General features: G+C 63.9%; 1 protein-coding gene across 1 annotated transcript in view; it reads left to right on the top strand.

Moving 5' to 3' along the window:
• Positions 1–26,619, top strand: part of TNRC18 (trinucleotide repeat containing 18) — a 55,988-nt gene that overhangs the window by 16,761 nt on the left and 12,608 nt on the right. The window contains exons 3-17 of the mRNA XM_056128572.1: positions 784–939; positions 2,953–3,078; positions 3,413–4,894; positions 7,796–7,895; positions 8,011–8,216; positions 8,328–8,474; positions 8,567–8,754; positions 9,702–10,131; positions 11,046–12,035; positions 14,118–14,296; positions 14,522–14,658; positions 15,356–15,527; positions 16,777–17,137; positions 18,820–19,095; positions 22,592–22,819. Coding sequence (XP_055984547.1) covers positions 784–939; positions 2,953–3,078; positions 3,413–4,894; positions 7,796–7,895; positions 8,011–8,216; positions 8,328–8,474; positions 8,567–8,754; positions 9,702–10,131; positions 11,046–12,035; positions 14,118–14,296; positions 14,522–14,658; positions 15,356–15,527; positions 16,777–17,137; positions 18,820–19,095; positions 22,592–22,819 — 5,178 coding nt within the window. The remainder of the gene's footprint in view (positions 1–783; positions 940–2,952; positions 3,079–3,412; positions 4,895–7,795; positions 7,896–8,010; positions 8,217–8,327; positions 8,475–8,566; positions 8,755–9,701; positions 10,132–11,045; positions 12,036–14,117; positions 14,297–14,521; positions 14,659–15,355; positions 15,528–16,776; positions 17,138–18,819; positions 19,096–22,591; positions 22,820–26,619) is intronic.

The following is a 26,619-nucleotide window of genomic DNA, read 5'->3' on the forward strand; positions in this document are numbered from 1 at the left end:
CGGAGGTGTATGTTCTGTGGGGGGTGTCCCGCCCAGGCCAGTGCAGGGGGCCTGCAGGGAAGGGAACTGGTGGGGTGGTGCAGCCAGGTGGGGAGACTGGGAGGTGGGCGCCATTTGTGGGGTTCGGGCCCCCCGGGGGAGGGTCCAGGAAGAGCAGGGCTCGTGGAAACCCTTTCGAAACCTCGCCGGCCGCCGCCGCTTCCGGCGCCTTAAGCCAAGGACAGGAGGAAGCTGGGCCTGCCCCGCGGGTCCCTACGCTGGGGTCCGGTGAGGGGCAGTGCCTCAGGGGGCCGGAGGGCCTGCAGGGCTTATCCGCCTGCTGCTACAGCTCTGCTGCAGTGGCGCCGAGGGGAGGCGTGGCACTCCGGGGGTCGCGGGGTCGCTGATTTCCCCCCCCCCCTGCAGACAGTGCACTGGCTCCTCCAGAGCTGACCCCACCCCCTTCCTTCCCCGCCGGCACGGGGGTGGGAGCCCCTGCAGGCGTCCTGGGCCACCCCACGTGGCAGTGCCCAGGGGGAGCGGCCCCTCCGGTGAGCCTGTTTCTCTTGTGCCAAAAGTGGGCACTTACGGTCTCCCCGGGGCGCTGGGCTCTGCGGGCGTGTGAGGGAGACCGTGCCACCGGTGGGGCAGTGCTCCCTGGGCCGGACTGATTCGGCGGGGTGGAGTGGATCCCCCCTCAGCTCCCCCGGCTGCAGAGTCCGGGGCGGGGCGGTCTCGACCCGTGCATGCGGCCTCCAGGGCGGGGCGGGCGGCGTGGCCTGACAGCGCCCCTTTTCTCTGCAGGCGAGGCCTTCTTGGGCAGCTTTGTGGCCAGCGGGATGGGGCCCTCGGCCTCCCCCCACGGGAGCCCCGTGTCCCTGCCCTCTGACCTCTCCTTCCGCTCCCCCACCCCCAGCAACCTGCCCATGGTGCAGCTGTGGGCCGCGCACGCCCATGAAGGTAAGGAGGAAGGAGTGCCGTCGGCCGCTGGGGGTGGGGGGCCGGCCCCCGCCCCGCCCTCTCCCTGGGCGCCCACTGGGCTCGCGGTGCCCCGCCCACCGGGCGCTCCGCCAGGCCCCGCCCACCGGGCGCCGATCATCAGGCCCCGCCCACAGGGTCCTCTTGCCACGCCCACCGGACTCCCTTATTAGACCCTGCCGCAAAGTGCCACGCCCACCGGCACCCCACCCATCCCCATCCTGGCTGTGCCTAGGATCCCTGGGGCTCAGCTGTCAGGCCCACCTCCCCCACCGCCTTGCGGGGCTGGATCTGTGTGTGAAATCTTTCTGTGTGCAGCCAGTGGGCTCTTGCTTGCTTGAGAAGGTCGGGAGTGGGGGGGGGTGGAGGGGCTTACCTCCCCTCCCTTTCCCCTTCCTCCTTCCTCCTCTACTCCCTGGAGCCACCCCTTCACCTCTGTCAGGCTGTCGCTGTCTGGAGAGGCCTGGGACCCTGGTGCTTGCTGTCCCAGGCCAAGGAGATTAGGGGTCTTGGGAATGAATGTGCCGTGGGGCTCTCCTGGCTGTCTCCCCACTTCCTGCCCCCTCGCCATGCCTGGTCATGTGACCCCCTGCTGAGGGGTGGGTGTCATGGTGCTCACCCCTGCTTCTGCTCAGAGACCCTGCTGGGGTCAGAGGGCTGGGAGCTGGAATCCCCTGCGGGGGTCCAGCTGCTGCGGGATCCCCACTGGGCCTGTGTCCATGTCCTGGCCCCGAGGTTTTCTGTTGTAGTTCATGTGTTCTGTGCACCCCGATTCCAGGCATTCCTGGCAGGGGGGGGAGAGGTTGTGGGAGGCTGCAGGACTCTGAGGAACAAACTTTCCACCCTAGAGACCCTGCAGAACTGTGTGGGGGCAGGGAGTGACTGGCCTGATGTCACCCAGCGAGGCAGAGCTTCTGTCCCCATCACCCGGGGGACTCCTCTGCTGGGTGGCCTGAGGCAGGCAGCGATTCTTCCCACTTCCCTCTGTGAATAGGGGTGGCAGAGATGGCTCAGCTCAGTGGTGGGTTGCTTTGCAGGTTTGAGCCCTAGTACCTGCACCCACTCCAACACTGCTGGGCATAGACCTGGGGTCCCCACACAGAGGGCGGGGGTGAGGAGGTCATAGCTATGCATCTTTAGGCTGAGAATATCGGAATGGGCCTAAGCCTCCAAGCACTGCTTGGGAGACCCTTCTCCCCAAAACAGATATTTCAGGTGTTACTTTATTTACTTTATTTTATTTACTATTTTCTGGGCCACACCCAGCAGCGCTCAGGGTTACTCCTGGCTCTGGCTCAGGGGTCACTCCTGGTGGTCATTGAGGTGCTGGGGATTGAACCCAGATCAGCTCTGTGCAAGGTAAATGCCTTACCTGCCATACTACTACTCTTGCACCTGAGTTTTTTTGTTTTAAATGTCGTGGCAATACTTGGCACTGTTCAGAGCTTTTTCCTGGCTCTGGTCTCAGGGATCACTTCTGACAGCATGGCAGAGACTTCCTGGGGTTCAGGCGGTCGGCCCCAGACAAGGCCAGCACCTTACCCTAGTACTACCTCTCTGGCCCCCAAGTTTACTTTGGTGTTGGCTGCGTGCAGATGCTGGACCCAGCCGTGCACTCAGGTCACTCCTGCAGGACCATGTGGTGCCGGGGATTGAAGCTGGACCTCTTGCAAGCACAACCCACGCTGGGTCCGCTGGGCTGTCCCTGGTTGTTGACGTCTTTACCGCTTAAGTCAACAGTCCCATTGCAGAGACGCTGGAGAGAGGGAAGGAGCCGTATAAAGTAGAATCAGGGCTCGGGGGATGTGACGACTCGGATGTTTAAATGAGAATCCACGAGAGTGGATGCTGGACCCCAGGCCTTGGTCCTCACCCTCCCTTCACAATACTGCAGTGGGACCCAAGGGCCTGAGCCCAGGGGTCTTCCTGGGACTGGAGGGTGGGTCTGGCTGGGCAGGAGGGGCCCAGCCCGCCTTCCCTCTTTTTTCCTTCCAGGCTTTGCCCACCTGCCCAGCGGGCTGTATCCGTCCTACCTCCATCTAAACCACCTGGAGCCCCCCAGCAGCGGGAGCCCCCTCCTCAGCCAGCTGGGCCAGCCCAGCATCTTCGATACCCAGAAAGGTGAGATGCGGTGGTGGGAGGCTGTGCTGAGGCCCCCTTGCCACCATCAGAATTCTCAGCAGCACCCAGCTATTTATCCAAGCGCGCTGCCCCCTTTTGGGGGTGTCTCCTGCCAAACTCAGACCCTGTGGAACATTCTAGCATGTCCCTCTGACCTCTGGAGTAGCTCCCAGGACCCCCTTGTCTTCTCCCTTTTCACAGATATTTGGAAGGTCAGGGGAGGTAGAGTCGGATGCAAACCCTGTTCCAGGAGGGCCCCCCAGGCCCCACCACACATACTGTGGGGTGCTGGGCCATGGTGGCCAAGCTCACCGCTGCATTTTCTCTCCCACAGACGGCTTCTACCTGCCCGCCCCCGGGGCTCCCGGCGCCCTGCACGCCCTCGGACCCTCGCGGCCCCCCGGCGGTCACACGTCCGGGGGTTCGACCAAGAGCTCGTCGTCGCGGGAGCGCTCAAGCCGCGGCGGGGAGGCGCCCCCACTCTTCAGCAAGAAGGAGGCACGCGCGCGCGAGGACGCGCCCCGCGGGGTGGTGGACCTGACCCAGGAGGCCCGCGGGCCCCCGCGCCTCGCCGAGCGGCTGTCGCCCGGCCTGGGCGATCCGGGGCCGCGGGAGGCCAAGGGCAAAGCAACCCCAGCCGGCCCGCCAGGCGCCAAGGAGTCGGCCCGACGCGCAGACCCGCTGCTGCCCGGCGCCAGGCCCTGCCCATCCCCACTGCCCCCGCCGCTGCCGCCCGGCCCGGGCAAGGGGCCGCCCGGGGCCTTCACGGCACCGCCCGCGGGCGTTTACACCGTCTTCCCCGCGACGGGGGCGCGCGAGCCGGGCCGGGAGCACCGGGTGGTGGCGCCCACCTTCGTCCCCTCGGTGGAGGCCTTCGACGAGCGCCCGGGACCCATCCAGATCGCGGCGCGGGCCCGAGAGCGCGAGGCTGGCCGGCCCGGAGTCCTGCAGGCGGCACCCGGGTCCCCGCGGCCCCCCGACGCCGTCCCCGAAAAGAGCTCGGTAATCCGGACGCTCAAGCGGCCGCCGCCCGCCGAGGCCCCGCCGGCCCGGGCCGCGCGCGCCTCCCCGGACCCCCGCGCCTACCTCCCGACCAAGGACCTGCTCAAGCCCGAAGCCGAACCGCGGGCCTGCGAGCGCACCCTCCGCGGCCCGGCCGCCGCCTCCCAGCAGCCCGCCAAGCTCTTCAGCCTGGAACCCACGCGGCCGCCCGCCGGCCCTGAGCACAAGTGGAAGCCCTTTGAGCTGGGCAACTTCGCCACCACGCAGATGGCCGTGCTGGCCGCTCAGCACCACCACGCCAGCCGTGCCGACGACGAGGCTGCCGCCAAGAAGGCCTACCTGGACCCCGGGGGCGCGCTGCCCCGCACGGCCGCCACGACCTGCGCGCGCCCGGGCGCACCCGATCTTCATGGCGAGGCCTCGGCCATGCAGAGCCTCATCAAGTACAGCGGCAGCTTCGCCCGCGAGGCTGCCACCGTGCGCCCCGGGGGCTGTGGCAAGAAGAGCCCGTTCGGGGGACTGGGCACCATGAAGCCCGAACCCACGCCCACGGCCGGTGCCGTGCGCTCCCAGGCCCGCCTCCCTCATCCCAGCACCCCAGCCGGTGGCGGAGGCCGGCAACTGAAGAGGGACCCGGAGAGGCCCGAGAGCACCAAAGCCTTCGGGCGGGACGGCCAAGGGGCCCAGGGCGAAGCCGAGGTGCGGCACCCGCCTGTAGGCATCGCCGTGGCCGTGGCCCGGCAGAGAGACAGCGGCCGCCTGGCACCAGCACCCGCCGACCAGGAGCGCTCCCTGTCTCTGAGCAGTGTCAAAGGTGGGCTCTGGGTCCCCGCCTCCCTTTCTTCCTTCTCTTTCTCTTTTCTTTATGTTTTGTTTTGTTTTGTTTTGGGGTCACACCCGGTGATGCTCAGGGGGTTACCCCTGGCTCTGCACTCAGATTCACTCCTGGCGGTGCTCAGGGGACCCTGTGGGATGCTGGGATTCGAACCCAGGTTCAAGGTTAGAAGGCACATGGTACGAGGCAAATGCCCTACCCACTGCACTATTAAGCCCCTTCTTTTTGGGTTTATGGATGCCCGGGGGTTAGTCCTGACTCAGTGCTCAGGAATCATTCCTGGTGATGCCAGGAGCCGGGTTGCAGGGATTGAACCTGGGTCAGGCATGTGCAAGGCAGGCACCCCCCCTGCTGTGCTGCCTCTTGGCGGCCCCCCCCACCCTACCCCGGCCCTTTTTCTCTTCCTGGTGGGGTGCGGGGTTGATTGCTTTATCCCGTTTCACCTTCCATAGGCAGATTCAGGGCTGAGCTGGGGGTGGGCACGGCAGCAGCTGGGACCCCTGGCCTGGTGCCTCACTGCAGCGCAGGTTCCTGCAGGCACAGCTCCTGGTGTGCCCGGTGTGCCCAGTGGTGCTCTGGGACACTCCCAGCCGGGTCCTCAGCCGGGGGTCACTGTGACAGGGCTCGGAGGCTGTGAGGTGGGTTCCTCTGCTGTGGGTGTGTCTGTTTTGATGCTTAGCTTTTCGGGCCACACCCGGTGGTGCTTGGGGGATGACTCCCGAGTCTATCAGGGAGCGCCTGGGTTGCCGGGCCTGAGCCTGAACTGCTGCAAAGCCAGCACCCTGCTGCTGTTCTCAGCCTGATGGCATTTCTTCACACCTTTCCCCGGGGCCTCTTCCCCTGTGGACATTTCTGGGTTTTTTGGCCACACCCAGTGGGGGCTCAGGGGCTTCTGGGTGCTGTGCTCTCTCCGGCCCTGGATGTTACTGTTTTCTTGTGTTTTGGGGCTACCCTCTGCAAGTGCTTGGGGTGCAGTGCGCTGCCCGAGGTAGAAGCCAGGCCCTGCGTGCCCCTCTGTGCCATCCCCCAACGTATCCCTCTGCATCACTGCATCACCCCCTGTGTGTCCTTTTTTTGGGGGGGGGGTCACACCCGGTGATGCACAGGGGTTACTCCTGGCTCTGCATTCAGGGATTACTCCTGGCGGTGCTCGGGGGACCTTATGGGATACCGGGGATCGAACCCGGCTCAGCCACATGCAAGGCAAACGCCCTCCTTGCTGTGCTCCAGTCCCTGTGTGCCAGTCTGTGCCGTCCCGGGCACACCTGACTCCCTTCTCCTGGGTTTGGGTGGAGACTACGGTGCTGAGCATTGTTTGCGGGGGGACACACCTGGCGATGCTCAGGGTGCCATGTTGGGGTACCTGGGATGGATCCCCACAAGGCCAGCGCCCTCCTCACTGTCCTGTTGCCCTGACCCCTATTGGGGCGTTTGGTGGAAGTCTGGACTTGTTCCCATGAGGTTGAACCCCTCTGTCACCTGTGTCACCCCTTAGTCTCTTCCCCCTCTTCCTGTCCATTCCCATGTCGTGTCCCTGGAGCCAGAGAGACCCACGTGCCTGCCCGGCTCTTCCCAGTGCCCACCCCCCACCCCCCAGTCAGAGTGCCCCTTTGTGAGTGACCACCTGAGCCTCCTGCCTTCATTCATAGGCTGCATTGGTGACCCTGGGGTCATGTCCCATGTCCGTCTGGCCACTGACGTAGCACAGAGTCTGTGCAGGCCCCTCAGGGCGCCTCCCCTTAGCCTCTGAGCCCCGGTGCTCAGAGGCTAAGGGACCCCGGATTCTGTGCAGAGCCGCTGGCCAGGGAAGGACGCCCTGTGTGTGTCCGTGACCAGCCCGAGGTCTGCAGTGGCCACCAGGGGCAGGCAAGCCCTACCCTGGCACGATCTCCCACATGCTCCTGGGACCTGAGCTGGCGCCCCACTGGGGGCTCACTGTTTCAGTCACTCGCCCTGCTGCGATGAGCACTTCCGCAGGGGCACTCAGAGTGGGAGCGTGTGGGAGAGTCGGAGAGGGGGTCAGAGGGAGGAGGGTTAGGGGGTCGGAGGGAGAAGGGAAGGGGTTGAGGAGCGGCTCAGGAAGAGGGTCCGAGGGAGGAGGGGAGCTGGACTCTCCCTCAGACTCCCAGATGTGGGGCCTTCCTGGCCAGGGCAGTGTGCTGTCCATCTTGTTCTGGGTCCCCCTGTCTGTGTGTCTTTGGTGTGGCCAGTGTGCAGGTGGCCTCTGTCCGCCGACAGGCTTCCTGTTGTGCTGAGCACCTGACCAGCACCGTCTGTCGGTAGAGCATGAAGGTCAGTGGTTATCAGGGTCATTGTGTCGGGGTTGATGCCGTGAGAGGAGGTGTCAGGGAACGGGATGGTAATGTAATGGACAGGAGAGCTTCCTGGAGGGGGTGGCGTGTGAGCCACACTCAGATGGGAAGTGTGTAGTCAGGGACCAGAGGGGACAGAGATGCAGGGAAGCAGGTACAGCAGGAGGCCAGGACTTGGGCCGGGCTGGGGGAGCCTCAGGTTTGCTGGAAGGCCGCTGGGCTTCACAGGATTCTGGATCGGGGGCTCCTGCAGACCTTGGGGCTGGGGAACACGTCCCGGCCCCCGCTGTGCTCCTGACCATTTGGGGCATGGCCCTTGGAGGGAGCCTCCTCCCAGTCCCCGCCGTCGGGTGGGGGCCGCATCCACCCTTGTGGACCAGCCGTTCCCAAGGGGCCTGCTTGGGGCCATTTGGGCCACTCCGTGGGAACAGGGGCCGCATCCACTCTTGTGGACCAGCCGTTCCCAAGGGGCCTGCTTGGGGCCATGTGGGCCACTCCCTGGGAACCAGGGGCCTTTCTGGCCTTAAACCCCCAACTGTCCGGTGGGCCTCACCCCTCCGCTCCGCAGGGCACGGCCGCGCTGACGGGGACTGTGGGGACGAGCGGGCCCGCCTCCGGGAGGACCGGCTGCTGGCACGGCTGGACCGGGACCAGGAGAAGCTGCTGAGGTTAGTGCTGGGAGGCGTGGTGACCTTTGATCTCTGGGGTTCTGGGGTGGCGACCCTCTCCTCTCCCGGATCTGGGGTCCCTGGAGGGCTGCTGACGCGTGTGTCCCCTTTGCAGAGAGAGCAAGGAATTGGCCGACCTGGGCCGCCTGCACCCCAACGGCTGTGCTGCCAACGGCCTGAACCCCAACCTCATGGTGACGGGGGGCCCTGCACTGGCTGGCTCGGGGCGCTGGTCGGCCGACCCCGCCGCCCACCTGGCCGCACACCCCTGGCTGCCGCGCTCCAGCAGCGCATCCATGTGGCTCACGGGTCACCCCTACGGTGCGTCTGGGGCCTCTGTCTGCTGGGGGTGCCCCTGCCGCCCCCCGAGGTGGAGTCTGGGCCCGTGTGCGGGACGAGGGCCCGGCCCTGACGCAGCCTCGTCTCCCCTAGGCTTGGGGTCCCCTGCCCTGCACCAGGGCATGGCGCCTGCCTTCCCCCCGAGCTTGGGGGGCTCCTTGTCGTCCGCCTACCAGTTTGTCAGGGACCCCCAGTCGGGCCAGCTGGTGGTCATCCCCGGCGACCACCTGCCTCACCTGGGTGAGTGGGCGGGGCCGGGGGAGCGAGGGGGGGCGGGAGGGGGGCGCGGGGCTCAGCAGGCCCCTGGGACTCACGCCTGGCTCTGCCCGCAGCGGAGCTGATGGAACGGGCCGCGCCCCCACTCTGGCCGGCCCTGTACCCGCCGGGCCGCAGCCCCCTGCACCACGCACAGCAGCTGCAGCTCTTCTCCCAGCAGCATTTCCTGCGTCAGCAGGAGCTGCTGTACCTGCAGCAGCAGGCGGCCCAGGCCCTGGAACTACAACGGAGCGCCCAGCTGGTGGTGAGTCTTAGTGTGTGTGTGGGGGTGGGGGGGGGCTGGTGGTCACCGGAGCTTTCTGGAGTGGTGAAACTGAGCGGCTGGTGCAAGCTGGGCTGGGCGAGGCAGGGGATAGGGCAGCCAAGTGGCCTGTGGCCTCGGTCCGCAGGGTCAGGATGAGCGGAGGGGCTGCGAGGGGCCCTGCATTTGCCCGGTTGCTGCTCTCTGCACCGGGCTGGGGCACACCCTGTCCCCGCACAGCCCGTCCCCCGAGACAAGAGGAGAGTGGCCGACTAACGCCAGCGTCCCCTCAGGCGTGTCCTGTGCTGGCGTCAGCTGCTTGGAATCCCGGGTGCGAGCCTGTGTCACCCCCCCATCCCCCCGGGATGGGGACCAGCCTTGCACCTTGCTGTGCCCTGAGGTGGTGACTGCAGGGAGGGGGCCGCCTCGAGCGTGGCCCCCCACACTCCTGCCGGCTGAGTACTCGGACCCCTCCGGGAGTCCAGGCTTGGCTTGATCCAACTCCTTTACGGTGCCCCCCGAGGCGGCAAGGGCTGGGGGGAGACAGATGGAAGGTGGGCGGTGGGGCTCAGCAGTGAGGTCTCAAGTTTGATCCTAGCACCGTGACTCCCTCCTAGCGCTCGGTGGGACCCCCATGACAACATAGCAGCACAGAGTGGGGGGTCTCCGGTGGAGGGCGGGCGGGGTGCTGGAGCCCCTCCCCCCAGCCCTGCCATCCGCTGGGCTAGAATGAGCCCCAGCGGGCTCCTGGCACCCTGGCCCCGCGCCCTTCCGGGCTTGGAATGCCACACTCGGTAGCGCTTGTTACACGCGGGATGCTGTGGAACGTCCCATCTTGGCGGCGGGGCTGGCGGCTTTCACCGCCGTGCCCCCCACCCCCCACCCCCCTGAGCAGGCCCAGGGGAACCCACAGACGGTGCCGCTGACCTGGCCCGCGGCCCTTTCCCCAGCAGGAGCGGCTGAAGGTGCAGGAGCAGCGGGTGGAGATGGAGGAGAAGGCCAGCAGGCGCAGCCTGGACGCGGCGGGCAAGGCAGCTCTGGCCGCTTCAGGCCCCGGGCTGCTGCCCCGGAAACCTGCTGGCCTGTCCCCGGGCACGACCGGCTCCTATGGCAAGGCCGGAAGCCCACCGCCCTCCCCCCGCGGGTCCCCGGTGACTGCCCTGAAGGCCAAGGTCATCCAGAAGCTGGAGGATGTGTCCAAGCCGCCCGCCTACACCTATCCCGCCTCGCCCGGTGCCCATCCCGCCTCGCCGCCCCCCGCCTCGCCGCCCCCCGCCCCCAGCATCGCCCGCAAGGAGGAGGCTCCAGAAAATGTGGTGGAGAAGAAGGACCTGGAAGTGGACAAGGAGACCTCCAGCCCCTTCCAGGCCTTGTTCTCGGGTGAGAGACTTGGGCACACGTCTGTCCGTCCATCCGTCCATCATTCGAGGGGGTATCTTGTGGGGCACCTTGGGGTCAGGAGTCCATGCCAGGCTGAGACACGACCTCAGTGGGAGAATCGGGAACGTGTTCAGGGTTGGAACATTCTGTGAGATTTCATGCGGGGGGCTGGACAGCGGGGAGGTCGTTTGCCTTGCACGCAGCTGAACCTGGGCTCAATCCCTGGCATTCCGTATGTTCCCCAACCACTGCCAGGAGTAATTCCTGAGTGCAGAGCCAGGAGTAACCCCTGAGCATCTCCAGGTGAGACCCCAAAAAAGCAAAAATTAATAAATAAAAAGTAAAGGGGCTGGAGCGATAGCACAGCGGGGTAGGGCATTTGCCTTGCATGCAGCCAACATGGCTGACACAGGTTCGATTCCCAGCATCCCATATGGTCCCCCCGAGCACCGCCAGGAGCAATTCCTGAGTGCATGAGCCAGGAGTAACACCTGAGCATTGCCAAGTGTGACCCAAAAAGCAAAAAAAAAAAAAGTTTGCACCGGGGCACCGGGGGAGCTGGAGAGTTGGTGCAGCCCAGAGGTTTCCTGCCTCGCACGCGTCCAGCTGGAGTTTGGTTCCTGATACCCCATGTGGTCCCCTGCACCAGAACACAGATATGTTCTCATGCCGGACCTGGTGCTGGCCAGGCTCTAGCCATGCCATGCACACACGTGCTGCTCCGTGTTGGGATCCGGTCCCCTGCCTCCCCGAGGGCAGAGCTGTGGTCATGGACAGGCTTCGGGTGCTCTCCGGCCAGTGCTGGTCCTGGCTGGCTCTGTACCCAGCTACCCAGCCCTGGGAGGGGTCTGGGGGCGCTTTGGGTCGTGTCCGGACTGGAGGCCCCGCTGACCTCTGCCCTCCGTGTCCTGCAGAAATCCCGCCTGGGTACCCGTTTCCTGCCCTGCCCCCGCACTACGGACGGCCCTACCCCTTCCTGCTGCAGCCCACCGCCGCCGCCGATGCCGATGGCCGAGCCCCCGACGTGCCGCTGCCCGCTGAGGGGCCTGAGCGCCTGGCCCTGTCTCCTGAGGACAAGCCCCTGCGTGTGTCCCCCTGCTCGCTTCCTGAACGGCTGTGCGAGGACCCACGGGAGGAGCCGCTGGCTGAGCGGGAGGTGAAGGCAGAGGTGGAGGATGTGGACGAGGGGCCAGCAGAGCTGCCCCCGCTGGCCTCCCCGCTGCCCCCCAGCAAAACCCTGGCGGCCCCGAGCCCTGCGGGCAGCTGTGGAGTCGGCCTCTTGGACACCCAGGCCCTGAGTGCGGGTCCGGGGGCTGCGGAGACTTGCGGAGACTTCGCCGAGGGGCCGGATGCTCAGGCCGATTCCCCAGGCCGGACCGAATCCTGCACGGCCGCCCCAGACTTGGGGGTGCGGCTGACGCCCGAGACCCTGGTGGAAGCTAAGGAGGAGCCTGTGGAGGTGCCCGTGGACGTGCCCATGGCGGTGACCTTGGTGGAGGCAGTACCCGAGGAGGGGCTGTCCCCGGTGGCCCCCTGTGAGCCCCGGCCCAGCCTGGAGGCAGCGGACAGCGTCGTGCCTGATGGGGACTCTCAGTGCCTGAGCTTGGAGGCCCGCGAAGCCGCCCCACCGCCGGGGACCAGCAGTTGCGCCTACTTCCTGGAGGAGGTGCCCTCTGAGCCCTTCCTGCCCAGCCTGGAAGACCCTCTGGCTGGCATGAACGCGCTGGCGGCAGCCGCAGAGTTGCCCCAGGCCAGGCCTCTGCCATCCGTGGGCACCAGAGCCCAGAGCCTGGAGAAGCCGGAGCCGCAGAACCTGGCCCTGGAGCAGAGTTTCCTGCAGGGCATCACGCTGCTGAGTGAGATCGCGGGGCTGGAACTGGAGCGCAGGAGCCAAGATGTGGGAGGTGAGGCCCGGGCGGTGTGTGTGGGGGGGGGGGAGGGGGCGGCCCTCGTGGGGTTCATCGCATCTAGCTGAGGCTGGCACCTTCGCTGTGTGGCAGACGCGCACAAAGCCCCTTGCCCTTTGATGGGCTTTTACACGGTGGCCTGTTTTGTATTCGGATCTTTGGGGCCTGAACCGCTGACCCAGCGAAGGACCAGGCGTGGGGGGACAGGGATGGGCCTGGTGGCCACCAGGGAAAGATTCAGGTCCAGCTGGGTCTGAGTGGCGGGCGCTCCCTCTTCTTTCTGTCGGACCCATCGTTGCCTGCTCCCAGCCAGGCTCCCTCTTGCCCACCGCCGTGACCTGCCCCTTGATGGAGTGTGTCAGGGGTCCATCCCTGCAAGGAGGGCTTAGCAGAGAATTCCGAGCTGGATGCTCAAGGCCGGTGCTCCGAGGGCAGGATGGAGAGGGACGCGCGGCAGCCCACCCTGTGCTGAGGAGATGGTGTTGGCGCTGCATGTGCATGTAGGGGCCTGCACACCCGCACACAGACACTTACTTGCACAGCCCCCTCCGTATGCACAGCACACGTACACATGCAGTCTACACACGCATCCATACACTCCTACCACGTGTGCCAGCCATAGGTGCGCACGTGCATATTCTTACGTACAGACACTCATGCACATGCACCCTGTCTATGCAACGCTTGCAGATGTAGACATACAGACAGTGCTGGGGCTGCCACGGCTCCACCCAGAGGTCCTATGTGCCCTCCTGTGACAGTAGGAGGTACTTCTGGGTGCCTGGTAGGGGAGGGCTGAGCCCCGTGGTCGCCGAGCCCCAGAGGATCAGCTCCTGCGAGGCATTTGGAGGCTGTGGCAGCAGCAGACGAGGGCAGAGGCCGACAGGCCAGTAGGCATCTGCAGGGTGGCAGGGCCCAGAGCTGGGGAGCAGGTAGATGGGCTCTGGGGCCACAGGATGCCCTGTCCAGTTCCTGGGTCCCTGCATGTCTGCTCTTGGCAGGACCAAACACTGACTCAGGTGCCCGTGTTTGAGTGTGGGGTAGCCCTTGGTGGAGCTGCGGCCCCGGCCATACTGCAAGGTGTCTCTCCTGACCTTGGCCCCGGGGTCCAGTGCTGAGCCCTCGCCGGTGGCGCCCACAGCTGGGCACCTGCTGGCCGGGGTCTGCCCTGGGGGGACTCTGAGGTGAAATGGAGCAGGGTTGCTGTCCCTCAGGCTGCACACTGAGGTCAGCCTGCTCGGCTCCAACTTGGGGGAAGGTCAGTGACTCCTTCATTGGCTCTCAAATGAGCTGCCTTCTGAGGTGGTGACGGGTGGGGCAGCCTGTCGCCTGACAGCCCCGTGTGCCCACCCTGCCTTCGCACAACTGAGGGCCGGCAGCAGCCCTAGGCCGCCTCAGTGTCCCTGGAGCCTGGGGCCAGCTTGCGGGAGGTGCTGCTGCCACCTAGTGGGCAGAGCCGGCAGCACGGGCAGTGGGTACCGCTGGGTGATTGCACAGGCTGGAGGTGGGGCCTGCATCAGGTACGTTTGCTGGAATTTCCCTCAGCCTCCGCCGACCCAGCAGAAGTAGCGATGAGCTAGGAACTGGGAATGCCTTAGGCCGAACTGGACAGTGAGGGAGTTGGGGGTGCCGGGCCGTGGAAGATGGTGCCCCTCTGCCTGACTGCCCCTTCCAGAAAGTGGCTCAGTTGCCCCTAGAAATGGGCCTGGAACATACGTGAGCGCCCCCTGCTGGCTCCTGGGGCTGGCGTTGCCCACGTTGGCAGTGCTGGCCTTAGCAGTGCCCCAGTGCGCCCTCCCCCCCTTCTGCAATTTGTGTTGATGGGCCACCGATAACTAATCTCGTCTCATCATGGGACGCAAGTGCTATCTGTGTAGATGCGTTTCTGGGACCATCTATGGGCCTCTCCCCCACCCCCACCAGACGTGGCCTATCTGGGGAGCTGGAACAGGTGTTCCTTTCCCCACCCCAACTTTCTGCGTTCTTTGGGTGACTTGCCAGACCCCTGGGCCCGAGCATGTGAGCTGGTGGCTTGCAGAGCCAAGGGGTGCCGCTCACCCTCACACTCGCCGTGTGCAGGTGCCGAGTGCAGCCCCGCCGTGGTGAGGCCGTCTCTCGAGAGCCTACTGGCGGCCAGCAGCCACATGCTGAAGGAAGTGCTGGATGGCCCCTTTGGGGACCCGCTCAAAAACCTGCGGCTCCCACGGGAACTGAACCCCAACAAGAAGTACAGCTGGATGCAGAAGAAGGAGGAGCAGGTGGGGCTGGGCCCTGCGTGGGGTGGGGGCCCGGGGGGGGGGGTTGTCGTGGATGGCCAGCGTCCTCCAGTTTTCGCCACAACCCCCCCAGCGTTGGTGTGTCCTCGGGCGGGAGGAGCCTAGGACTGTGGCCCTTGCTCCCCTGCCCAGGGCAGCTGACAGGAAGTGGTGGGCAGGGGGGTGTGTAGTCCCAGGGAAAGGGGCTCACGCCGGCATCGCCCTCAGATGTTCGCCATGAAGCCGTCCCTGGAGCACATGGATGCCATGGAGCTGGACTTCCGCATGCGGCTGGCTGAGGTGCAGCGACAGTACAAGGAGAAGCAGCGGGAGCTGGTGCGGCTACAGCGACGCCACGACTGCGAGTGAGTGGGGACATGCGGGGCCGGCGTGGCTGGGGTCCCTGCCTCTCCCTCCCATGCCCGCCCCCTCCCCTGTGCCCTCCACGTCTGTGTGGTCGTGTCGCTCCTGTCTTCTGTCCCTCCTGGGCCGCAGACAGGGTAGTAGCAATGCCCCTGGTGTTGTGAGCGCCCCCTGGTGGCCCGCGGCCTGCGAGGCACATCGCACTGCTAAAGTGATGCTTGGGCATCTCAGGATGAAGGAGCCCCCGGGCCCAAAGTGGCAGAAAAGTGAGTGGGTGGCTCCGGGCGTCCCTGCGAGGGCTCAGCCCAGCCTCTGGGGCCTCTGTCCTCAGCCGGAACTTCGCCTTTTCCCATTCTGGGCATGTCCTTCGCCCTCTCTCCTTGTTCCGGGCACCTGCCCCTCCTGCAGAGGCAGCCCCAGACTCAGTCACTGTCAGGGGTGACCCACAGGGCACAGGAACTCGCCCCTCGTCCTGGGCGCTGCTGCATGTGGTCGCAGTGTGCGTGCAGCACTAGTGGGGACTGCTAGGTGGCACAGGATTCGACCTGGTGTCGTCCTTGCCCGCCACCAAACATCCTGTCGGAACTCCAGACCGGTGTCACCAGACCCGGGTGCCCTGGCCTGCTGCCACCGTCACTGCTTCCGTGCCCAGCTCTAGGGGTACCAACTGGGGTGCTGATGGGCACATCTGCGTTCCAGGCCGAGCAGCAAGACCCTGTTGACGTCCGATGACTCGGAGCTGGGAGCAGGGATGCGGAAGAGACACAAGGGGCCCGAGGAGGACCACGGGGGTCTCACTGGGACGGGCAAAGCCAGGGGCCGCGGCCAGCCCTGGGATGAGCATGGAGCCTCGTCAGACTCCCTGAGTCAGGTCAGTGTGCGCAGCTGCTCCCGGACCCTCCCCAGAGGTCAGAGATAGGGGGCAGAGAGCCCGAAGACCCCACCCTGCTCGAGCCCCGACCCTCTATGCAAGCTGAGCCGTCTGCGCATCCTCACCAGATCACGCAAGTTGCTGTCATTGAACGGACGATTGTCTAACGAGCTTCCCCATGCTGGGGTGTGGGAACACAGACTTGATGTCATCTTGAGCTCCTCGGTAGTGGGGGAGCGCCAACTGTGGGATTTTTCTGCTTCGGAGCACTGAAATGAGCTGCTTAAGGCCCTTGGCCCTAAAAACTAGCCTGCCCTGGAAGGCCAGGCTGCGCAGACCAGAGTTCACTCGAGCTGGGAGGGACGAGGCAGCAGGCCCTGACCCCTGCACGTGTGCACAGTGCACGGCCTCGCCTCCGCAGGCCACGTGTACTGGGGGCCAAGGACACCCCCCCCCTCCAGCTTGGCTGCCCTCTGAAACATCACCCGAGTAATACTGAGATGTTCCAAGAGGCTGTTTGCCTTGCACACACCAAGTCCCCACCAGGAATAAGCCCTGAAAATGGTGGCGTGTGACCCAAAAATAAAACCAAAAAATGTGGGGCTGGAGCGATAGCACAGCATGTAGGGCGTTTGCCTTGCATGAAGCCAACATGGCCGACCCAGGTTCGATTCCCAGCATCCCGTGTGGTCCCCCGAGCACCGCCAGGAGTAATTCCTGAGTGCATGAGCCAGGAGTAACCCCTGAGCATCGCCGGGTGTTACCCAAAAAGCAAAAAAAAAAACCAAGAAAAACAAAAACAAAAAATGTATCGATGAGGGGCCAGAGAGACAGCACAGGGGTTAAGTCACTTGCTTGGCAGGTGGGTGATCCAGTTTTGATCCTTGGCACCCCCACAGCGTCCCCCGAGTCTTGCCAACAGTGACCCCTGAGCACATCCTGGTGTGACTCCCCCAGTAAGGGGCACCCTGCCCACTAGGCATCCAAGGCGCACTGCAGACTGTCCCCTGGCCAGTCACAGCCCGGGCATCCTCATGCCAGGGCGTCCCTACTGGGGTCTGGGTGTCTTGCCTGGTGCCTCATCCTGCCTTCATGCAGCACCGCCTTCTGCGGTAGGCAGAGGACCCTGCACAGGGGTTGAGGGTGGGGGGAGCACCTCTTGTTCACCTTGAGAAGACCCGAGGGGCCACCACCTTGTGAAGAGGCCGGGGACACCCTCTTCACCTGCCACCCCATCTTCTCTCTGCAGCTGAAGATCAAGAAGAAGAAGATGGCCAGCGACCAGGAGCAGCTGGCCAGCAAGCTGGACAGGGCCCTGTCCCTCACCAAGCAGGACAAGCTCAAGTCGCCCTTCAAGTTCAGCGAGGCCCCGGCAGGGAAGGCCAAGGCGGGCGGGAGCTGCGGCCGCTACCTGGCGCCCTACGATGGCCTCCTGGCAAAGGACCGGAAGGCACTGGCCAAGGGCCTTGGCCTGTCCCTCAAAGCCTCGCGAGAAGGTAAACACAAAAGGGCCGCCAAAGTCCGGAAGATGGAGGCGGGCTTCAAGGCCAGAGGCCCGCCCAAGCCGACCCACTCCCCGTTCGCCTCGGAAGTGAGCAGCTTCTCCTACAGTAAGTGGCGCTGGCATCGCGCCAGCCCGTGTGGTCCTCGTTCTCGCCGGAAATGGGGCAGGGGGAAGAGTGCTGGAGGTGGGAGTGCCTGTGATTGGTGGACTCGGTGCTGGGGGCGGGAGCTATGTTGGTGGCCGTCGGTGATTGGTCGGAGCGTGTGATTGGCGGGCGCCCGTGATTGACTGGCCGAGGCTGTCTCTGCACGTGTTGCCTTCCGCTTTGTGGCCAGAAATTCACCCGGCTTGTGCCGCCGTTGAGTGGGCGACTGACTATTGGGCTAGAGTCAGAAACGGTGCGGCGTCATTGTTCAGAGGGGCTTCCTGTCGCGGTCGCCGTAATCACGGTCGTCAGATGGAGTGTTCAGGATGCCAGTGCGCGGGGCGCCCCTCCGGGGGCGCGGTGCCCCCTGGTTGACCTTCGGGGGCAGATCCTAGGGGGTATCAAGTGCCTGAGGCCCAGCTGGTGGCTCTCAGCTCCAGAAACAGTGGCTGATGGCAGGTGGCCGAGCCCACCCCCTGCTGTAAGGGCCCGGCTCCATTGCCCTCAAGAAGCACAATTTCTTGGAGGACTCAGAGGGACCAGAGTCAGGCTCGCCACCCTGAGCGAATGTGCAGCCTGCTTCCGATCTGTTGGTTCTTCTGGTGGTGCTGGGCGGGAGGTCATGCTGGACAAGAAGTTCTGCTGGGCCAGAGGTCCTGCTGGGTGGGCTTCAGGAGGGTCTGGTCAGGTCTCAGCTGTGGAAGCAAGCAGCTCCTTCTTGCCTGCTTGGTCTGGCAACTTGGTCTGGCAGAATCGCTCTGCCCCCAGCCCACTGCCATATCTATCCCCCCAACCCCACGCCTGGGGTGGCAAGGCACAGGACATAACCCTGGACTTCCCGCCCACTTCTTTTGTCTTTTTGGATGTGGGGGGAGGCCACCGCAGTGGTACCTGGAGGCTGTGCTGGGGTGGGGTCTGGGCCTTCTGCATACAAAGCACAGAGACCCCAAGGGGGCAGCACCTTATTTTTCGGTTGATGGTAGACCCCACTTGCAGGTGGGCTACAGTGAGGCCAGGAGCACCTCAGTCCTGGTAGGGTGAGGCAGGTGGCCCCAGGTGGCTCCCCTGCTCAGCTGTGGCCCCTGCCTGTGTCACTGGGAAGTATGTGTTGGCTGAGTCAGGGAGCTCGGGACTAAGGGGCTGTTGGTTCTCGTGGGAGGCCAAGCTAAGCTTCCCCAGACTGGGATATGGGCCTTGGGAACTAGGGGGTGGAGCTCCTGGGGGAACCAGGCTTGGTGGGACTATGCTGGTGTCCCCAGACTCCCAGCCCATATTGGTCCTGCAGTGGGGTTTTGGTTGGGTGGGGCCTGGCTGGGGACCTTCAGACTCCACATGCAGGGCTGAGGGACCCTCTCCCAGGCGGGCTAGGCCTGGGTGGAGGACCCGGATGGGGGCAGCTGCCCTGAGAACCTGTCAGGCTCAGCAGTTCTTGAGGGATCCGCGCTTGACTGGCAGGGGTCTGCAGCACTGGGGAAGAAGATCCGTGTGTGGGTGCGGGGGGGCCTGGGCTCAAATCAAGGCCATGAGGCTTAGGCCATCTGCCAGCCCGTCCTGGGGGTTTTCCGCGGCCTTGAGCAAAGCACAGTGAGAGAAGAACGCGCCCAACCCTGCCGCTTAACCTGTGAAACCTGCTTTGACCACAGATACGGACTCGGAGGAAGAGGATCAGTTCCTGAAGGACGAGTGGTCCCCACAGGGCCCCTCCAGCTCCAGGCTCACGCCCTCCCTTCTGTGTGGCATGGTGGCCAAGAACAGCAAGCCGGCCGGCGGCCCCAAGTTGGCCAAGCGGGGCCTGGCGGCTGCGCGGACTCTGGACCCGAAGCCAACGGCCGGCAGGAAGCAGCCGTTCTGTTTGCTGCTGCGAGAGGTCGAGGCCCCGTCCTCCTTCAGCGACCCTTCGGAGGACTCCTCTGACCAAGGTTACTAGCGCCACACACAAAATAGCTTCCGTGTTTGCTAGCGAGCGAGTGAGTGAGAGCGAGAGCGCGGAGAGGATGTGCGGGCCCAGGCGCCTAGGCTGCCTTCCCCGCCGCGTCTGGGGTGTTGCCCCGGGTCCCGACAGCACCGCCAGCCGGCTCCCCCTGGAGCTTTCTATGGACTGTGTTTTTTTTTTAGTGCTCACTTCCTCCACTCTGCCCCACCCCGCTGGCCTGTGCCAGGCTGTGCGGCCGGCCCGGCCGGCGGTGGCCTCGAGGGACAGCTTTGTACATGGGATCCTGTCGTGTGGGCGTGTGACTTGATGTTTGTACGCGATTTTGGTAATACCGAGCTTTATTAAATATATCGAGTTCATTTTTAACTAAACCCGTGTGGCTCGTCTCTCTTGCTGTGCCCTCCCCCACCCCACTCCCCTCTCTCCCTCCCCCCCTTCCCGCCTCCCCGCCCCGGCCAGCCGGGGAGAAGGACCATCTGCGCTTCTCTCTGACTCGCACCCCTGGTCGCTCTGGGCATACTTCAGGCTCCGAGTCAGCCGCTCCCCAGCCTCGCCCTGTCCCCTTCCTCTCTCTGAGCCGCTCGCTTGCCCCACGCCTCTGCCCACCCACCTCTGATCTGACAGCCCTGAAGGCAGCGCAGGGTCCCGCGTGTCACGTGGGTGCTGGCTTCACTGCCAGGCAGAATGAGAAGGCAGAGCACCGGGGCCTGGGGGAGGCCGCAGGCTGGGCTGCCCTCGCCCTGCTCAGAGGGGGACCCTGGGGGCCTCGTGGCCCTGACTTGTCCCCTCTAGCGCCAGAACTCGGCTTCTGCAGGTAGAGCGTTGGAGCAGCCGGGGGAGGCCCCTGGACAGGCTCCCTCTGACCTTGGCGTCTGGGCAGCCGGCCCCCCACTCAGGCCCCGCTCTGTCTTCTGCCCACTCACCCCTCCTGATGAGCCCAGCTCCCTTTGGGGGCGACCAGAGATGAACCACCCCCTGACCCCAGTGTCCACTGAGCAAATGCCCTCGCCAGCCGCTCGTCCGAAGCTGCCTGAGTCGGACCTGCGGACTGTCCGCCCGGGTTGCCCTCTGCCAGGACCCTCCCCCCAGCTCCCCTGAAAGTCAGGGTCCCCACTGCCAAATTGGGGGGCTCACGTGCCCTAGCTCAGCCCCCTCCCCGAAGTAGTAGTCTCCAGGCGGCTTAGCCAGGGGCTGTCTGCCCAGAGCGGCCACAGGGAGCCGGCGGCCATGCTCCAGCTAAGGACGGGGTGGGGGGAGATGGGGTGACCGGCGCGCAGACCTGCTTAGGTCTCGGGGGACTCGGGACCTCGCTGGGGTATGGCTTCGGCGTGCCTGCGCTCCCCTCCCGGCGCTTGCCCATCCCTGCACCCGACCCGACCCATGATGCTTTGAATGTCTGTTTTGGTCTCTTGCATTTGCTCTCACGCTGCACTCTGGACGCAAAGCGAAGGCTGGGAGTAGGCAGACGGCACAGCCGGCCTCTGGGCTGGGGCGGGCCTGGCCCGCTGCGCGTAGGTAGGCGAACCTTCCTCTGTCTCCCCGCCCTCCCCTCGGCCCCGCCCCCCCGCGGCCTCACCGGCTCCACCAGACCAAGCCCACCCACCCACCCCAGGCCCTGAGCCAAGAGGGTTTTGTTGGAGATTTTTCACCAGAACCAAAATGTTTTTTTTCTGCATCTCTCTCCAGGTTCCTTGCCTGGGGCTTTTGCTTCCCTCACCCGTGGCAAGTTGTTTTGTGTTTTTGTTTTTTTGTTTTTTCGGGGTTTTTTGGGGTTTTTTTTGTTTGTTTGTTTGGGGGCCACACCCAGCGGTGCTCAGGGGTCACTCTTGGTTCTGCACTCAGGAATTACTCCTGGCGGTGCTCGGGGACCCGCTGTGGGATGTCGGAGACTCGACCCAGGTCGGCTGCACTCAAGGCAAACGCCTTCCCTACTGTGCTATCGCTCCGACCCCCCATCCCCGACAAGTTCTTTGGCCCAAAGAGGCTTTCCTGGGCCCGAGACCCACCTCTGCTCCCCTCCCCAACCGCTCCTGAGGGCAGCAGTGTGCACAGCAGAACACACTCTTCTGTGGCTTCTGCTCTTCCAGGGCCCCCTTGGCTGGGACCGGCTGCTCCTGCCTTACCAGGATGTGGGCCTTCCAGAAACCAGGGGCTGCTCAGAGTTTTGGGGTCCCCTGTGGAGCTGCCTGTGTGGGCTCTCCTACCACACCTCCCAGTCCCCCGCCCACCCCTGCTCAGATCGGCCCACCCCGGAGAAGCCTGACAGGGGCCCAGGCACTGCCTCAGTCTACCTACACTTAAGCCTGCTTTGCCGCTGGGGCCTCCGGGCGAGACGCCCCGTGCTGCCCACTCGCCAGTGCTCGCCCGTGCGCTGCCTGCCACCCCGCTGCCTCTCCATCCCGCTTCATCCATCGCTCGGGGGCTCTGGGAGCACCCACCCCGCCCCGCTGGGACCCCTAAGCTCTTCCACTCCCTTCCTCGAGCCTTCCCTCCCCTGAGCCAAACAGAGCCTGTGTTCTGCCCCTTGCTGGCTCCCTGGGGCTTGGGGCGTGGCAGGAGAACATGGACTTGACCCCTGACCTTCCTGAGACCCCCCCACAGTACCTTCATGTGCCCCCCGCCCCCGTTCTTGAGCCAGTCCTGACCGCCCAATCTGCGGGCAGGGCCTGTGGCGGGGAGCAGACAGTGTCCCCTAGACGGTCAGGAGCCTGCCTGAACCCTAGATGGTGTGTCAGGCAGAGGGCAGGTGGGGGGGGCCCAGGGGCTCAGGGCCCTTCTCAGCTGGAGGGAGCACGGTCATCTGGGATCCCATAGGCACCTCCACCCGAGCCTGACCTCTTACCTGGCCGGTTCCCCCGTGATCTTTGGGGGGCCCCATGGGCTGAGCACCGGCTCTCGGGGCTCTGCAGAGGTGATCCCTGTGGTTGTGCCGGGGCTGGGAGCGTCACGCGGGGGGGAAACCGGGTCCCGAGCACCCCTGGGAGTCGGCTTCGGGCCCCCGAGTCTTCTCGAGGCTTCAGTGCGGGGCACCCCCGAGAAAGACCCCCATCCCCGACAAGTTCTTTGGCCCAAACTCCCCCTTCTCCTGCCACCGCTCTAAGTCTCCAGCTGCAGAACTGTCCCCAGGACCCTGGCCTGAGCCTGGGCCCCACCCCTCCCCCGCTCCCCCCCACCCCTGCCTTCATGTTGTATGTTGGGGCGTGTGTGCGTGAGCCGTGGCGAGAGCTGTCTCCTGTCCTGTCGCGTGTCTGTCCCCAGCGCAGGTGCCTTATCTGTTTCCCTTCCCAGAAGCCCACTCTGACCCCCAAAGTGGCCGCCAGTCCGCTTGGGCTCGGATGGACGGGCCTCTGGGCCCGGGGGCTGGCAGGGGAGCTGCCGCTGCCCCAGCCGGTGAGGAGCGAGGAGCTGGGACCCCCGGCTGGCGGGGGGTGGCGGGGGGCCAGGCCCGGGCCCTGACTTGCTCCTTGTTTTCTGCACGCCAGATGAGAGCGACGAGGACGAGCTGGACGAGGACGAGGCGGCCCGTGGCTACCGGCCGGGCGCCCGGGAGCCGGCCCTGTCACCAGGCCTGGATGAGAGCGGCCTGGGGCTGCTGGCTCGCTTCGCGGTCAGCGCCCTGCCCAGCCCCCCAGGGGCCCCCCCGCTGTCCGTGGTACAGTTGGAGGCCAAGCAGAAGGCCCGCAAGAAGGAGGAGCGCCAGAGTCTGATGGGTGAGTGCTGAGGGCCGCAAGTGAGTCTTTCCCAGCAACCCCCCCCACCCCCACGGCCAGCCTCAGGGCGTCACTGCAGCTCCCAGACCAACCCCTGGGGAACAGGTCACCCCAGACGCAGAGGCTCAGAGGGGGCACATCCAGGGGTGGCCCCCATCTCTTGCCCTGGCCTTATCTGGATCTGCGGTTCTGGTGGAGGCCACCGTGCCCACTCGGCAGGGTAGCCTCCGCCACCGAGTGGGCACGGTGGCCTTCGCAGGGGACCAGGCTCCCTCCCAGCTGCACACACCGACTCATGTACTCTCAGCAGACTGGACCCAGAGGCTCACACTCACCCAGCTTCCGGAAGCACTGCCTGTCCCAGCCCCAGAAAGCATCTGGTGTTCTAGAACCTTCTGGCTTTTGCCCTTGCCCTAGACATTCCTTTGCTGCATAGGGCTGGAGTGACCAGGTTCTTTTCCCTGGCCCCAGATGGGGAGGCCATTTTCCTGGTCCCTCGGCCGAGCAGACTGTTTTCTTGCCGGAGGCTTTCTTGCGTAGCTTTTTCTTTTTTTCAGCTTTGTATGGGGGGGGGGGGGTCTGCACCCAGCTGTGCTCGGGGCTGACTCTGTGCTCAGCCATCGCTCCTGGCAGGGCTCAGGGGACCCTGTGATGCTGGGGACCACGTCCGGGTCACCTGCTGCTCATCTGCTGGTCTCGGCCTCCCCTTTTTTCCTTTTCCTGACCGGGGTCCTCCAGATCCTGACCCCCCTGCGTGGGTACTCATACAGCATTGGGGGTAAGGGCAGCTGGTGCTGGCCCTTGGCGCTGTCCCCTTGGGACTTGCAGCGTGCTCCTCTGTGTCCTTGGTGGCGCTTGTCAGCTGGCTTCTGCTCTTGGTCGCTGCCTTCCTTCTCTGCACTCCCGCCGACTTCCTTCTCCTTCTCATCACTTTTTATCTTTCTTTGTTTTTGAATCACACCTGGCTATGCTCAGGATCACTCCTGGCTGTGTTTGGGGGACCCTCTGGGATGCTGGGGATTGAACATGGGGCCGGCCAGCTACGAGGCAAGGGTGTGCCTGCTGTCTCATCTCTGATGGCCACGCTTCCTGTTTCTTAAGGTGCAGACTTGGGGCCCCCTTTTTTTTTTTTGGCTTTTTGAGTCACACCCGGCGATGCACAGGGGTTACTCCTGGCTCTGCACTCAGGAATTACTCCTGGCGGTTCTCAGGGGACCATATGGGATGCTGGGGATCGAACCCCGGTCAGCCACGTGCAAGGCAAACGCCTTCCCCGCTGTGCTATCACTCCACCCCCGGGACCTAGCTTTCTTTCCCGACAGTGCACCTCATGTGCTAGGGACATGACTCAGGCACACGCTTTTCACGCACGATGCCCAGGTTCGACTCCTGGAACCCACATGGTCCCCCTGAGCACCACCTGGAATAGAGCAGAGCCCCCAAGTTCAAGGCCACCCTAAGATTTGTGTTTCCAGTGTTTCACCCGCCGTGCCACATAGCAGTTGCTGAGGTCGGGCTGAGTCGCTGTCTCTGGGCGTAGCTTCTGTGGGGACAGTCGCAGTGTGAGCAGTGTGTCACCTGGCGGAGCCCAGGGCTGACTCCTGGCTCTGTGCTCAGGGATCACTCCGAGCATCTCAGGGGAAACATACAGCTACAGGGGATTGAACCTGGTTGGCCACAACAAGGCCAGTCCCCTCCCTGCGGCGTCCCTCCAGCTCTTGCCGTTCCCTGTAGAGTCGACCCCGCATCGTCCCCAGCCAGGCCACTGCCATCCCGCCCTCCTGAGTCTGGGTTCCTGTCTTGTGTATTAAGTAGTATCCACTTCCTCTTTTCTCAGTAAACTATTGTTCAGAGTCATTTTAGCGTCACAGGAAAGTGGGAGGGAAAGCCAGGGAATTCCCAGATGCGCCCCCTCCACCCAAGGGGACATTTTGCTAGCACGGATGAGGTCACTGGTACCCAGGCTTGTGTACAGACACTGCCTTCTGTGGACCTGGGTGCTGGGGTGCTTTTTGTATGTTTGGGGCCACACCTGCTGATGCTCAGGGGTTTTTCCTGGCTCTGCACTCAGGAATTACTCCTAGAAGTACTCGGGGGACCCTATGGGATGCGGGGGATCAAACTCAGGTCAGCCACATGCAAAGCAAAACGTCCTCCCCGCTATGCTATTGCTCCAGCCCCTCAGAAATTACTTCTGGTCGCGCTGGGGGAACCATCTGGGATGCCAGGGATTGAATCCGGATTGACTGTTGAGCAAGCAAACGCCCTCCCTAACTGTACTACTCTATGGTCCTGAAACAGTATAGTTTTTACTGAGCGAGACTTGAGACTTACTCAGGAGGACGTGAGGGGAGAGAAAGAGAAAATGCACATTCGGAAGAGAACACGGCCTTCTCCAGAGTGGAAGGGCAGAGGCCCAGAGGCGGGCGAGTCGGCAGCATCCGAGGGAGAACATGGGCTTGAAGAGCGAAACCTCATGGCGCCGTTTCGCTGCCTCGGTTTCCCTGCTGCTCTTCTTGCCTATTCCTGCCCCTGCTGCCACAGGGTGCCACGCCCAGGGGTGCTCGAGCTGTGGTCACTCATGGACAGGCCTTCAAGGTCCGGTCAGGGCTCGGTGCTTGTTCCCTTTAGCGCTGTTGTTCAGGGGCTAGACAGTGACACCAGCTCACCTTGCGGGCTGCCAGGAACCGTGAGTGGCTGTTGATCCCGTGAGACTGTTCTTCGTTTAGTTTATTGATGATGTTTTCACCTGGCGGTGCTCAGGGGGCCACATGGAGATTGGCCGCATGCAAGGCCAATGCCCTCCTCACTGTACTATTGCTCCAGCCCTTAGTTTAGTTTATTTAGGGTTTTTTTTTTTTAACAACTTTTATCTTATTTATTTCCGGCAGAGTCTGGCAAACTTCCCGTGTCGTATTCAATATGCCAAATACCAGTAGCAATGATGGGTCTCATTCTCCTAATCCTGAAAGAGCATTGAAATGGCTCTTTTAAAATCTCAGGGCTAGGAAGAAGGAGACGTTACTGGTGCCTGCTTGAGGAAATCGACGAACAACAGGATGATAGTGATCGTTTATTTATTTATTTATTTTTGCTTTTTGAGTCACACCCAGCAATGCTCAGGGATTATTCCTGGCTTTGCACTCAGGAATTACTCCTGGCGGTGCTTGGGGGACCTTATGGGATGCCGTAGATCGAACCTGGGTTGGCCGCGTGCAAGGCAAATGCCCTACCCGCTGTGCTGTCACTCCAGCCCCTAGTTTATTTAGTTTTAATTTTTCTTTTTTGGGGAGTGGTGCCTCCCAAGCAGTGCTCAGGACCTCTTCTCCACAATTCTTGGCCAGCCAGCCTGTACTTCGTGCCAGGGCCTGTATGCAGGGGGGTGACCCAGGCCAGGCCATCAGATGGTTCTTAGGGTCTCAGCGTCCCAGCCAGTGACACTGGGACCAGGTGGTGTCAGGAACTGAACTCAGTTCAGCCATGTGCAAGGTGGGGGGTGGGGCCAGAAAGCCTGTGACCAACCTGGATTCAACCCCCAGCATCGCAGAGTCCCTGAACCCTACCAGGGATGGCCCATTGAGGCTGATTGAATTTTTTTTTTTTTTGCTTTTTGGGTAACACCCAGCGATGCTGAGGGGTTACTCCTGGCTCTGCACACAGGAATAATCACTCCCGGTGCTTGGGGGAACCATATGGGATGCACAGAGGGTGTGGTCCGAGAAACAACAAAGAAGGACATATGCTTAATGTGATTAACTTCTTTTTTTTTATTTCAAAATTAAAAAAAAATTTTAATCGTC

The sequence above is a fragment of the Sorex fumeus genome, unplaced genomic scaffold, assembly GCF_029834395.1.
Source record: "Sorex fumeus unplaced genomic scaffold, SorFum_2.1 ptg000064l, whole genome shotgun sequence".
Lineage (NCBI taxonomy): Eukaryota > Metazoa > Chordata > Mammalia > Eulipotyphla > Soricidae > Sorex > Sorex fumeus.